This window comes from Populus alba, chromosome 5 (assembly GCF_005239225.2).
Source record: "Populus alba chromosome 5, ASM523922v2, whole genome shotgun sequence".
NCBI lineage: Eukaryota > Viridiplantae > Streptophyta > Magnoliopsida > Malpighiales > Salicaceae > Populus > Populus alba.
In genome coordinates, this window is record NC_133288.1 from 5,463,993 (window position 1) to 5,478,643 (window position 14,651).

The 14,651-nt window shown below is 33.1% G+C and overlaps 2 protein-coding genes across 2 annotated transcripts; one reads left to right on the top strand and one right to left on the bottom strand.

The window, feature by feature from the left end:
* Window positions 1-5,730: 5,730 nt before the first annotated feature.
* On the bottom strand, window positions 5,731-8,809 carry LOC118031359 (uncharacterized). The gene is made up of 3 exons (XM_035035743.2): window positions 8,058-8,809; window positions 6,805-6,915; window positions 5,731-6,226 (listed from the first exon to the last, which is right to left on the bottom strand). The coding sequence occupies exons 1-3, from the start codon at window positions 8,685-8,687 to the stop codon at window positions 6,032-6,034; spliced, it is 936 nt and encodes a 311-aa protein (XP_034891634.1). The 5' UTR covers window positions 8,688-8,809; the 3' UTR covers window positions 5,731-6,031.
* Window positions 8,810-10,207: 1,398 nt separating this feature from the next.
* LOC118031369 (uncharacterized) lies at window positions 10,208-14,256 on the top strand. Its single transcript, XM_035035755.2, has 12 exons — window positions 10,208-10,483; window positions 10,577-10,741; window positions 10,855-10,956; window positions 11,060-11,134; window positions 11,233-11,336; window positions 11,447-11,528; window positions 12,163-12,255; window positions 12,530-12,594; window positions 13,021-13,033; window positions 13,121-13,201; window positions 13,688-13,796; window positions 13,880-14,256. Exons 1-12 carry the CDS (start codon window positions 10,286-10,288, stop codon window positions 13,993-13,995), a joined length of 1,203 nt encoding a protein of 400 aa, XP_034891646.1. The 5' UTR covers window positions 10,208-10,285; the 3' UTR covers window positions 13,996-14,256.
* The last annotated feature ends 395 nt before the right edge of the window (window positions 14,257-14,651 follow it).

The window sequence follows — 14,651 nt, forward strand, 5'->3', positions numbered from 1 at the left end:
ATCATGAATTCGAGTCTTCTCAGGGTCACTGGAGACTTGCACGGTCATTAACTTTATGGCCCGTGAAATTAATCGAAGTACATGTAAGTTAGAACAAACATTCACATTAATAAAAAAATAATAATAATAATAATAAATATTAATGAAAAAGGTATATTAGTAATTTTGAGAAACTCAAGTAGTAAGATTAACAAAATTGTTATTAAATTAACATAACCCTGATTAAATCTAGTGTGTATCTGGTAATATGTTTTTGAATTAAAAATGTATTAAATAATTTTTTTTAATATCATAAAATTAAAATATATAAAAAAAAAGACTTGAAAAATATTTTGAAAATCACCCTAAAAAAACAAAAATATTGTAGAGCCAAACCGACACTGGCTTGACGGGTTTAGGTATCAAAGCACTTAACGTGGCTCGATGATGTTCTTACATGAGGGCCAAAAACGGAAGTCTAATGTCTGTGGATTTTAGGTGCACGAATATTTCTATTTTATTTTTTTATTATGTTGGTCAGAGGAGGAACATCGCATATAATACAGCCCTACCTACCCCAGTGGACGGCCTCCGTCTACTTCATTGGTCATCACCTACCATTTTATACTTTGCTTACCAAGCACTGCTAATTGACCAGATCAAATTATTAGGTGAGAGTTGAGACGATCTGCAGGATCACTGAACCCATCACCAACAACCCTCCAGTTCCAAACCCTAATTGGATTAATTTATATCGAGGTCTTGCAGGACGAATCTGGTGATTCGAAGTAACAACCTCTGTGTTTTTTCTTCTTTCTTCTCCGAAGTTCATCCAATTTAACAGGTAGGGTTAGGGTTTGTAAGCTTGGAAGAGATCATGGGTTTAGCAGATTAGGAAGTGATCTTACAGTGGTTGATTTTTAGAGGTTTGCCGGCCTTGATAAACAAATTTGTTTCCCATATAATCTATGATTAGTTTGAACATTTCTGCTTACAAAAGTTGGTTTAAACTCTGGAGATGTTCTTGTCACTAAAAAAGTCATGTAAAACGTTCTGAGATGTTCCCATTTAGCATACTCAACAAGTATATTCTGCAAATAAATACAACTGAAAAAGGTTTTTAAGATGGAGCATAATTTTGTGGGCTACACTACTCTGAGTAACATAACCTGTAAAAACAAAAAAATAAATTATAAATTATAAAGTTTACTTTATTTGTAATTTAATTGTTAATATAATGATTACTAGATATTTACATAATTATTAATTTAAAATTTATAAAATTAATTAAAATACATATAAATTATTCCAAATATTTATGATAATAAAAAAATATTAAAGAGTTCTGGTCATCCCAGCAACGCAATCTGTTAAAAATATTAGAAGGATTACAATGTCACGTTGATGGGATCAAAGAGACGGTTGCTCCAACAAAATTATACTATATTCATAAAATTTCCCCATGCTAATTTGTACAATAATGTTTTTGTTGATTGTACTATTTTCTAAAAAAACTAAACTCTGAATAAAAGGTAAAGCACCCAAAGCATCTTGTCTTCCTCGGGTATATTCTCTCCAATGGGATATTCCTTTTGAAGGATTCTAGGAGTACTAGTTTATTTGCCATCCGGGTCGTATTAATTTTTTTTAAATATAAAAATAAATATTAAGTGTGCAAGAGTTTTTTTATAGTATTATTAAACCTAATTAAATTAATAATTTTAAAACCTCATATAATTTAGTTATTTGTCTAACTTGAGTTTTCAATTAAACCAAGCGGAAACTAACCTAAATTAAATCAATTAATTTTATGGGTTCAGATTCAATCTTGATAATCAGTAAAAATATAGCATAGGTTTAAAAAAAACTTTAATATGTCAATTTTTAAAATAAAAAATTGAGACAATGACAGATTGAATCAATTATAGTCTCCAAGTGACCTGTGTCATGGACTATATTGAGTTTAATAAAAAGTTTTATAAACTAATTTTTTTAATTATATGATAACAATATATTCTCATAAAATTGAGCACCAATCTAAAAATAGAAATTTATTTAAAATAATAATAACCTTATAGAAAGCGCAAAAAAAAAAATCATGCAATTTATTTTTCCCAGTCAGTCCAATATTAAAGGATAAAATTAAGAAAAAAAAATTAAAAGGAAAAAAATATATTTGTCCAATGGGTAAACTCATCAAACCTGTGAACTAGGTAACCTAAGCTATTACGCCAAACCAGTGAACCGGGTTATGGAACTCTAACGAGATGATAATTGTTTTTTGAAATTATTTTTTATTTAATTATATGACAACTAAAATAGATTATCATTAAATCAAACACCAAATCAATATTAAAATGTTGAAAAAAAAAATTTTAAAAAAGGGTTAAACTTGTTAAACCTATGAACAAGGTCAACCAAACAAACTTGTGAACATATCCATGAACTTGATAAAGTTTAATAACATGACTTTTCTCCAAAACTATATTTTTTATTGTGTGAGAAAAGGATGAACAAAAAAAATAAGTCAAGTTGGTTTAAAAAAAGAAAAAGAAAAAAAGACAACCTACCAAATGTAAATTGGGGGCAACATGAATTATTCTAACAAACCTACAAATCATGCTAATTCTATAAAAAGGTAAAATAAAAGGAAGGCTGAAATTATTATTGTTGTTGTTGTTGTTGGTCCTTATTATTATTATTATTATCCATTATTATCACTACTATAAAATATTATTATAATAATTATTATCATTGTTATCACTACTACTATCATCATCATCATTATTATTATTAGTAGTATCGATACTATTATTATTGTTATTGTTATCATTACCATTATCTATAATATCATTATTATTATTTTGATTATTATTAATATCACAATTATTATTGTTATCACTATCATCTTCCACAATTACTTATATAATAACCACCATAACTATCATAATAAATTATCATTATCATCATCATCATCGTCATCATTATTATCTTAATAAACTATTATTATCACTACTATTATATCACCATTATTATCTCACTAATTTTATTTTTTGTTATTATTATTATTATTATCACTATCTCTATTACCATTACTATTAGTAGTATTACCATCACAATTATTAATTACTGCTATTATCATAATTATTGCAACTATTATTTTCAAAGTAAACTAGTCTTGGCCCCCTCGCTTCTCTACGAGATTGGATTATTTTTTTGTATAAAAAATAATGTTCATTTATTAAAATAGGGTTAAAAATGACATAAAAATTAGTCTCCACAACCATGTAACAATGCTAATTAGGGTTAAGTTAACACAAGATAACAAAAGTTTAATTATTATTATTATTTTATTTTTATTTTTATTACCATCACTACTACTACTATTATAATTAATATTATTATTGTTGTTGTAGTAGTGGTGGTGTTTATAAGGTGTCATCGCATATCTTCAATTAATCATATCTAAAACGGAAAACAGAAGAAATATGTTTAGGTAACAATCAACTTCTATAAAATACATTAAACTGTAGCTCCACAAGTTCTCTCTCATTTTATAATGTGTTCTACAGTTGCCTATTTAAAGACAAACCAAACCCCCTTCTTCTTTTTTTGGTTTCCTGGGCAACTTCACAAAAAAGCTAGCTGGAGTTGGAATTTGAATCTGGCCTTTTGCTCTGTGAGAATAGAGATGTTGTGCAAGTCAGCAGATTATTATATTAAGACGATTTGTCGTATTCAATCAAATTATTTGGAGACATGAATCTTGCACCATACCACTGCATGCCCTCAGTCTCTCATAATTAATAGCTTTGGGTTAAGCACATGTGAAAAAAGAGGAGACGAATGCTCTAATTATTGCAAGAATGGACCCACAGGATCCCAGAATGTGTGGATGCTCAGTTCATGGAGAAAGAGGGGGGAAGAAGACGAAGAAGACAGATAACGAATCGTGTGTGTGAAATGGTAGCTCTGTGTTGTATGGTGCCAAATGCTCAACATCTCATATCTATTTTCTTTCCACTGCAAATCACCGCCCCTTTGGAGGGCAGGTGGGGCGTCATGCATGTGCGAGGCTGTAGCATGGATTAATTATCCCACATAACATGGAGAGTCTTGTCTCTGTTCCTCCAATCATGTCACTTTCTGGCCCTCTTCCCCAGCCAAATCTTGCCACCTGCATGGCCTGGAGAATCCCTCGTCGTCGTCATCGTTATTAAATTAATAGTAATTGATTCTGAGAGCTAATTAATCAAAACAAGTAGGAGGTTTCAACATTTTTTGAAGAAATTATTGATCACGAGTTGATATGCGGCACGTGAAACCTCTTTGATTGGCTCCAAAAATAATGAAGGACCATCTCTGTGATTGTTGGGTTCTGTAAATCTTCATTAGATTGATTTGACTAGGTAACAACCCTTACAAGGAGATGCTCTCCTGGGTGTGTATCACACTCATCAATAAGGAGAACAAGTGTGCAAAACAAAACCTGCAAAGCTGTTTTGAGGAGTTTTTCTTTTGAAAGATACAACACTGCTGCTATAAATAAATTGCTGGAAAATCACTAACTTTCCAATATTTGTGATGCGGAATAATGACAATAAAAAATAATAATAATAAAAAGTTTTTAAAGAAAGAAGATAAGAATTAAAGTAAAGAAATAAAGAATAGGGATTGAAAATATGCAACTTTGTAATATTTTTAATTAATTATAAAAAATTATCTTATAAAATGATAAAAAAACATATAAATAATAAAATCTTAAAACGTTTATTATTTAGCTCAACTCATCAAATCAAACTATTTGACATAAATAATTTTAAATAAATAAAATAAATAATAAAAGAGATCCAAATAGACCCAGTTTCCCAACCAAAGAGTTATAAGCTAGGTTATTGTACATCGTTTTCATCTATATATACTTGTGTACTTTGTGATGTGGATCTGGTGTCCCCATTAATTTGAACACACTAACACTTTATCTTTGTTTTTTTAATTATTTATATAATTTATAACACTTTATATATCAAGTCAAAATGTATATAAACTCTTCATCAACAATCTCATACTGCTCCTATGGAGGCTCCATCATGTGGTAAACAAGAGGGCAAACAAGAATAGCATAAACCCATTGAGAAAAGCATACATAAGCAATACCATTCCCGCAACAATCAGGACCAAGAGGAGCGTCGGAACTGTGACACACTGATGCAACCACTGCAAGTGGAATATTGCCAGTGTTGCCAAATGCAGTCGTGGTGATTGTGAACCGAAACAACTCCCTTGGTGGCCGGCATAAAATCACCGCCAAGCATCCAATATGCAACCAATTGTAGCACTAATGATTACATTTACAGGAATGAACCACCACTGAACAATGTTCTTGAGAGTAATGGAGGGACCAAGCTGAGTGAAAATTAAGCAAGGAAAAAAAAAGCTTGCTAAGAAGCTTGAAAGTAGCATCGGGGCCAAATTGAACTTTTGCGTGAGCAAGGATTAAACCAAAGAGAGCGAGGACTGTAAGTTTCAACAGAGGTACAATTGCAGCTCTCACACCCTACCAATATACTTCAAGGTCCTAAATAGCATAATGGTAATTTGATATTCCAACATCGCCATCTTTTTGTTTTTATGTGAGTACTCTGCTGACTGCTCTATGGGGAAAATCAAAGAATAAGAAAATAGCATTGCTGCTGCCTGATTCTTGAAAAAACGAGACTACATCTTGTGGCATGAGTTCAAACTTCAAAAGATAAGAATACTAATGAAATTCTTATTACCAAATAAGAAAATTGAATACAAAATACAACTCAGAAATTACACAGGTATGAGCACCAAGAAAGAACAATTTGCGTCTAACTTGTATAAAGATTTATTAGTCCTTTGTTCATTTTCCTTCACACTGCCGAGGTAGCAGATCCAGATCAAGAAACTGGGGATCTTGTCCTAGGTGGCCAACAGTCTAGTTATCGTGACATTTGGAGGACAGTACAGAACCTTGTGCAGTGAGAAAAACAGAAAACTCTGGTGGTGAGTATTTACTAATATTTTTTTATGGTCTGTTATTGTTGCTTCCCTTGCTTGTAACTGAAGGTTGAGTTTCATGGGTTTCCAATTGGTTCACCCCCTCAGTTAAATCAGATGTTTTAATCAATTCTTGTTCTTGAACAAATTCCCGCCTGTTATCCAATGACCTCCCACTCTTTCCAATAGCAAGAATTAGCTCGAGTTGCTTTTGTTGCTGATCCTGCAAAGATGACAACAAATTAAAGTCGAATTTGTAGCATTTGAAAACCGTATCACTCCATTCACCAGAAGCCATGGAACTAATCACAAGAGATATATTATGTTCTCCCAGCATAGAATCACTATGTCAGTTTTTATCAGCACAAATAGTTATTCTTCAACACGTAGCATGAGAAGTTCTTTATTCAATTCAAGCCAGTAGTGTTAGAAAACATCATATTATCTTTTTATTTACTTTTTTGGCAGCTGTGCACAGCCTATTTCTTTGATTATGTTCAAATGACACCTGAATTGGTTTCAGACACATTTCATAGAAAACCACAGAACCAATTTTGCAATTCATACCAGTCACTTGATTACATAATATATAATTACAGGGATGTGCCTATTTAAAAGAAACTTTGAAACAGAAACAGATCACAACAAGCAACATGGTATAATTGTTTATAGATACAACTTTATGAACTTTTTTTATTTTTCTGCTGGTGTCCCTATTCGTTTGAAACGCTACGTGATTGCTGGTTTCACTCATATTTATATAAACTCTTTGGCATAATCAATCTACGTGGCTGAACTTACCTGCATTGCCAACAATATCTTCTGCATTTCACCAAGCTCCTTTTCCAGAATATTTTCTTGCAATGCTAATGCTCGAGTGGCCTCAGAATTCTTTTGAGCCAAAGCTGCAGTCTTCAATGCAGATTGAAAGAAGTTAATAGCAGAGTAATTAACAGAAGCTACTTATGAAAAACTTCTCCAATTATCAGCAGATATTAATTACTAAGCAATCTATTCAGGGTCAGAGGTATTAAACCTGCTGCATAACTATAAAACAGTACCTTCTTAATTGAAGCTGCAAACTATATAGCATTTTTTTACAGAACCAAATGCCAAATCAAAATAGGTTTCAAGATTCTAAGGATGCCAAATAATAGAAGAGGCAATAATTTCTTCTGCAATGGGGACAGTTTAATTCAGCATATAGCAAAAGCCCCATAAATGATGCTGCCCATTGAGAGCTGCCACTGTAAACTACGGTCATTTATTATCATCCATTCTTTTGATATCAGCACTCAGCACATGTACCAGAATTCTAAGTACTGGAATCAATAAGACTTTTGCAAAACTCTTTCAAACAACAGAGCATTGCAAGCAGCAAAAGCCACCAACCATTCCAGACAATCATCAGGAAACCCATGCACAAAATCTATGCATGAGGACTCACAACCAGAAAATTCAAACTCCCTCTATTATCTGTAAACAACTTCTGTGATTCCTTTGCCACTGAAAGTGCATAAATCTATCATGTTGCAGTTTTAGCTGCTAGTCTTAAAATCCAAAATAACCCTACAAAATTCCAAAATCTTGAAGCAGCAGTTAGCATCTTTATCAGGTTTGCTTGAAGCTTGTTATCAAAGCATTGCTCCAAGCTCATCCAGCCTAAGAACGCTCAAGTTAAGCCAGAACCCACGAGTCAAATTGTCTAGTTATAATAGCGCTTCTCCTAGTTTTATCATGAAGTCTCCCGGCACTCTACAAATTTTCTCCTTAACTTCAGTTACATCGCAGACAATTGTTAGAGGTACAAAGCAGGAAACGAAAGATCTTATAAAGCAGCATAAACAATGACTGGTGATTAAGTTAGTAAAACTTTAATTTAACTAGAAAGTTAAAAAAATTCAATCCTCGGAGTGCCAAAATGGGCGGCAGATAGCAAGAAATAAAAACATATCACAGCGAAGTTCAATATCAAAACAAAGATACTTGGTTAAGAAAACAGGCAATCCTAACAACCAACCAAAAAGTAAGATGTTCAGCTCAACAATGGGTACCTCAACAATGGGCTCTTTCAAAGCTTTCCTAGTAACCCGAAACCGAATCCCCAACTTCTCAAGCTGCCTAGACAAAACCCTAATAATGGTCGCAGAACTCCTCACATCTTGTTCCAATTTCTCAATCCTCCCCACCAAATTCAAACTCCCTTCCCTACCTGTCTCCCTACAAATCCGCCACCACTGCCGCCTCCTTATCCACGCACCAATTACAACTCCACTCACCATAACCACCATTCCCCACGCAAATCCCGTGTTGATGCCTATGACCCCCAACGCTCCCGTTTTCGAAAAGGTACAGTTCAATGCGTAACTGATTGTAATAATTGACGATGAAAAGATGCAGAGTAGTTCGGCAATCGAGAGAAATTGATCGAGATTGAATTGATTGGAAACTTGGGTATGGATAGTGGGGTCTGATTGGTATGCTTTGAGGGTGAAACTGAAAGAATTTCTGGGAGTTTGGGGTTTGAAGTGGAAATTACTGGAATGTAAGGATGTAGTGACGTGGCGTGAAAGACTGAGGTTTCTGAGTGAGAGGCTGCTGCTGCTGCTGCTGCTGCTGAAGAGAAGGGTGATGCGAGGCGGCGAGTTAGTGAAGAGGTGGTGGTGATAGGTGGCGAGAGACATTATTGTGCCGTCTTTTGTATTTCTGGTTCTGGTTATTATTGGGGTTTTGTTCTGGTTGAAGAGAGAGGATTGTAACGGCCTGGCGATGAGTTCAACGACTGGCGCGCTACTGGCTAATGCAGCATTTTTAGCAAGGTGACTATTTTGTCCTCCTTCATATCACATCAGCCCGAAGGCCCCGAACCGATCTGCACAGGTAGAAAATCTTGGGGATACGTTCAGGTTTGGGTAAATTTGAAGGGACAAAATCGATTTTTGCACTGGATATGAGTATTATTATATTTAATTTGGAAAGTTATTTAATTTAAAATTTAAAATATATAAATACAGTTGGCCTTAAAGTCTGTTTGGATATTTTTTATTTAAAAATATATTTAAATAATTTTTTTTATATTTTATATTTTTTTAATATTAGTGTATTAAAATGATCTTATAATATAAAAAAATTAATTTTAAATAAAAAAAATTTAAAAAAACATGACATTCCTAAACAGAATTTAAATAAATATATTTTTTTGTAAAATTATAAATAATATTTTTAAAATATATTTTTTTATTTATATCTGACAAATGGGTTTTTAAACAATTTGTATTCTGTATTTATTGTCTATTGTTAAAAAAGTTCATTTATAAAGTATAATTAAGATTTTATTTATTCTTGACATCTTTTTATGAATTAGGTGTCTTATATGATTGCGCAAATTGTTCATATATTCTTGCCGCTATGTATATACATAGTTTGAATTCTGGTTTCCTGTTCCTCCGACATTAGGGTTAGAACTCAAGAGCAAAGTTGCAAATTCATGGGAATGAGAAGAGAGCGCGAAAGAGAGAACATGAAAGTTTCATGTGGTAAGTAACTGCATGTTTTAGTATTTTTTTTTTAAAATGTTTTTTTAAATTGAAAACATGATGATTTTTTTAGATATTCTTTCAAGTAAACACATTAAAATTATTTTAAAAAATAAAAAAATATTAGTTTATTGTTTTTTATTTGAAAAATAATTTAAAAATTACTTTAAAAACAGCACCATAAAAACAAACATTGTTAAATAAGTAATTAATTTACCTACTTCCTTTTTTTTCTACTTCAATATGTCATTTTAAGAATCGTTATACATTTTAAATTTTCTGCTTTTTTTTTTTTCGTTTTCTAGACAACCTCTCAAACCATAAAAGAAACTGTAATAACCTAAAAATATTAAAATTTAATTTTAAAAGTTTAAAGAAATTTGAGATCCATAAAAAAAACTTAGATTACACAAACATTAAAAACCTTAAAAAAATAGAGAAAAAAATTAAACTTTGAACATGCCAAATATATATATATATATGAAATTAATGAAAGAAATTCACTGTCTTGCAAAACTCATGTTATTGACAGGCATATTAATTTATTTATTCAAGGACAGTTCAATTTTTTTCTTTGAAATAGTGAAAACTGAAAACCGCAGCGTGATCCGTAATGTGACTTTAAACGGTGTCGTGCAGTTTTTTCTATATATCCCGGTAAGCTGAATTTCCACTTGAACATTCGCAGTCCCTTTCCATTTTCCCCAAATTGGAAAATATCTCTGGAGCGAGGGAGTGAGTGAAGCATGGAAGAGCTGAAGAAACTAGAAGAAGCTCAGAGAATGATAACACTGATGGAATCGCATGCCTTACTTTCTTCTCCTTCTTCTAATAACCACCACTCTAATCGCTTCCTCGCCAATCTCTTCCTCCTCCTGATACAACCGTGCGGCGATCTAGATTTCAAAAACAAACTCACTCTCATCAACCAACACCTTCCAAAAGTGATTACTCTCTTACTCGATTTCAATTGCCACATCAACGTAAACATTTTATATGATACTGATTTTTTTTAATCGTTTTTGTTTGTGTGCAAGATTTCGGGTTCTTTTCTCGAAGAAGCGTCGCTCTTGTTTAATCGGGAAGAAGCGGTGCTGCAAACCGAAAGCAAGCTTATTGCTAATAGTAATAGTGTTTTGGAAGATATGGCATTGGTTGGCTTGGATGCCATGCAACGCGCAAATTCTACTCTTGAGGATTTTGTAAGCAGAGATATTTGTTTTTTTTTTTTAAATTATTGTTATTATTAGTTATTTGTAAACTTATGCATTGACTGGCGGTTTTGTTTATTTATTTTATTTTTGGGAATTAATAGTGCAGATCGTACTTTATGTTTCATGAAATGGACATAAATGAGCCGCAATCGATATTCAAATATTTACCTCTGCTTTCATTTACTGAAAGTTACATTTATCAGGTTAGGAATTGGAATTGCAGCAGTGGATTTTTTTTGTATTGTGCGGCTAGGGGTTTTTTTCCTCGAATTTTTTTCCTTGATAACTGTGTTTTTTTTTATGTAGATGGATAGTTTAAATGAAAAGATAGTCAATATGCAAACCAATATAGTTGGAGCTGTAGAAAGAAAACCTCACATGGTAAGAACTGTGAGCTTTGGTAGAGATATGATGAAAATGTTGTGACTGTTTTATTGTTGACTTTCATTTGTTTCAATGCCTTTCAATTTGACATTCAGGAAGTGAGTGAAAGCTGGATTGGTAAGTTTATTGATATGTTAAAAACCGATCCATTTGGACCCCTTGTGGGTCAGCTTCAACATCATGGCCTTTTGACAGAGAGGTATTGTTTCATTTTATTTTTATTATCATTGTCTTTGGCGTTGGGGTAATGAGGTGAAGCTCGAAATCTGAATATAAGCTGTATTGTTTATTTTTGCGTATTCGGTTAAGGATCAATGAAGAACTCAGGTTTGGAGAAGAGTATTGGGATTTGGAAAGAAAGCTATGCTCTGCACTCGTGAACCAAACTGAGGTACACACATTCATCTGGTTCATTTTTTCTTAAATTAATTATATTCTTGCTGGCTTGTTTTTCATCTACGGGTGTCATTTCCTAAAATATCCTCACTGTAGCACTGTAAGTAGTCAGAGAAACATGAATTATCAGTCTGACCTCAGCTGGTCCACCTTGAAAACAATGTCATAGGATGGATCTATGAGCATTTAGATGTTTAAATACTGTGCTGCAGAATTTTTCTTTTTTAAACATCAAATTATGTTTTAGCACCTCATAGATAGAGAAGAAATCAAGTTGATCAGTGCATAAACATCAGTAATATTAACGTTTGATGAATGACTCCAGGGCCAATTGTGGATTCATAAGTAGGATCCGTGTTAAATTTGAGCATGGCTGATTTATTTTTTTATATCAGATATTGTATATCACTGGATCGCACTGCTCACAATCTAGGTTCTTTTGACACACTCTCATGTTCCATGCCTTTTGAATTAAATAGGAGGAAACTAGTACAAAAGGGTCACTAGTTCACTTGAAATAGCTTACTAAGATTCTTCCAGAGAGTTTGAGGGGTTTAATTTATTATCAGTGAATCATAGGCTGACTAAAGGTTTGTATGTTTATGTCTGATCATAACCTTGCTTTTCAGATTTTAGTTGAAGATGTAATGAGGGCAATTCATTTGAAATCCTTTGACTATCGAGTTCTGAATCTTCTCCTGTACCAGTTAAGAGGGGAAAAGGTACATATCTGTTGGTGATTTCACTCATCTTATTCTTCTTCTTTTTAAAATACATCTTAAAAGAATTTAACCTTTTTTCTTCAGGCATTTTCAAGATCATATAACAAATTTCTGTCACATTTTCATTTAGAGAATTCTGTCAAACTCTGATTAATTTGGCCAGTCCTTTCTTTTCCACCTCTCAATCCTGCTAGTTACTGAGTAATATGTAGCCTGTTGTTTGGTTAGATGTATGTAATTAGGCTAAATGTATTTTCTTGAAGTTTTGCTGAAGGTAAATGATGTGCATATGGAATTCTTATCCATCTCAGAATTTCTAGTGGAAGTGTCTGACGATCTGTAAGTGCTTATTTTCTTTCCTTCTTTCTTTCTTTCTTTATCAATTTATCCTTATTCTGTATTTAAATTTAAGTGGTGCTTTTTTATTTTTAGGGCTATAAAGTATGCCAACTCATTCACTATTTGAAAATGACAATTTTAGCAAAATTGTATGGTGTAGAATTGACACAAAATCATATTTTATGCTATAGAAATGTCGCATCTTAGCTTTTGGATGCTTGTGCATGGCTAAGTGTAAATATGCATTTGCCATCCCTCTCATGGGCTTGCATGAGTGGTACAGAGTGATCACTGTTTCTTGCTTTTGTGCTATCTTTTGTTTATTATGTTATTACAGAGATAATGGTTTTTTTGGTTGTTGCTATAATTTATGTGCCAAGCATGATCAGTTACCCAAAATGAAGAGTTCATATGGCAATGCTGTAGGTTTGACTATGAGGTAAGTTCATATCCATGGTAGGAATTTTATTGCTGTTCCTTTTGATTTGCCCAACTCTAATTTTAAAAGCATGTGTTTTTTATGTAGGATGATGTGCTAGAGAATAATTTCAATATCTTGCGCATGTTTGTCAGAATATATGGACCGTCAATGGCCCCAGCCATGCTGGTGAGTGATCTGAGCATTTTATTTGTTAAATTTAATAGAAAGGTATTGACTGCATAAATTTTCTCTTTGATTGAGAAAGCTTGTACTCTTTTGGAGCGGGAGCTTGAGAGTTTTGTATTGGTGAGGGGTAGTGGGAGTGTGAATGTTGTCTGTATGAGTTTCAGCTGGGGTAACTGGATAGATTTTAAAAATTTAAGCGGTTGCCCTTATTACTTCAGCGACATAATGTTCTTGGTGTTCTATCAGCACACGAACTTGATATGATCATGCCAGTTGATACCAAAGTACCAATTTTTTTTTTTATGGCAATAATGATGATATTAGAGGCATGGACTGGTGAAACAGACGATTTATATTACTTTAATCTTTGGAAAGCCCTTGATGTCAATTCATTCATCTATTGAATTTGATTAAAATATCAATCTATAAATACTCTATTACCTGGTAATTTTTAAGGGAAAAATGTTTTTTATTGATCCTTTACAGGCTAAATACATTGCTGAAGCGGAAGAGAAGTATGGCAGTTTATTGAAAACTCTGCACCCGCAACTGTCCACAAATTACCAGAGGAGATGTGAAGAAGCTACCAAAGAAGGTACTTTGTGTGCTTTGAAGTGAAAACTCCTATGAAGTTATGACTCTTTTTCTGCTGATGTGATTTGTTCTCCATTCAATTAGGTGGGAAGATGTCTGGGTATCCTCTTGGAACATGGAACATACCGCCTGCGATTGTAGATGAAGAATTATATCGATCAAACTGGTTAAATTCTGAATCAGTGGTACCTCTTGGTTGACTTTGTGGGTTTAAATGCAAAACACGTAACATGCTCTCGCTGCCTAACCTACACCGCAATACTCAATAGCGTTAGAAGCCTTTGGTCCCAAGATGTTTTCACTTTTCACATGACATGCTTCATTTGAATTTAGTGCTTGCGTATGCCTTCATTAAGACAATGCAATTTCTCAAGTCTTCACTAATTGTGTGTACCGAACTTTATACACACGCACACGCACATCAAAAAACTTATGGTTGAGTTTTTGTATTTTGATTCAAACCCTCAGATAGCCAAGAAAAAGAATTTACAGTTGTTTGTTTGGCGTGCGGGAAGTTGCCCAGTGGCTGTATGGCCGTGGAGCTATTGCTGGCAGCAGATGAGGCAACCGGGCCTAGCTTTAGCTGCCATGAGTTCTTACTTTTAATCATGTTATCAAACCCGGCCCGGCTAGCAGTTAATCCAGGACCTTGACCGGGTTTAAACTAGACAAAACCCAAGCCTGTAATGACTTGGCGCAACCCGTGTGAGATCTTTTATTTTTTGGCCTCTTACATTTTTTTTATTACCAGTTCATATTAAAGTTCAAAAGAAAATATTATTTTAATGTGAAATTGGAAGTTCATTAATATATATTCTATATTTATAAAAAATATTTGTGAAATAATAACTTTTTT

Excerpts from the sequence above, each read along its gene's own strand:
- LOC118031359 (XM_035035743.2), bottom strand. The coding sequence starts at position 8,687 with ATGTCTCTCGCCACCTATCACCACCACCTCTTCACTAACTCGCCGCCT. Across the intron at positions 6,916-8,057 it reads TGAAAGAGCCCATTGTTGAG|ACTGCAGCTTTGGCTCAAAA; the intron begins GTACCCATTGTT and ends TCTGCATTGAAG. Across the intron at positions 6,227-6,804 it reads AGATATTGTTGGCAATGCAG|GATCAGCAACAAAAGCAACT; the intron begins GTAAGTTCAGCC and ends TCATCTTTGCAG.
- LOC118031369 (XM_035035755.2), top strand. The coding sequence starts at position 10,286 with ATGGAAGAGCTGAAGAAACTAGAAGAAGCTCAGAGAATGATAACACTG. Across the intron at positions 10,742-10,854 it reads ATTCTACTCTTGAGGATTTT|TGCAGATCGTACTTTATGTT; the intron begins GTAAGCAGAGAT and ends GGGAATTAATAG. Across the intron at positions 12,256-12,529 it reads ACCAGTTAAGAGGGGAAAAG|GTAAATGATGTGCATATGGA; the intron begins GTACATATCTGT and ends GTTTTGCTGAAG.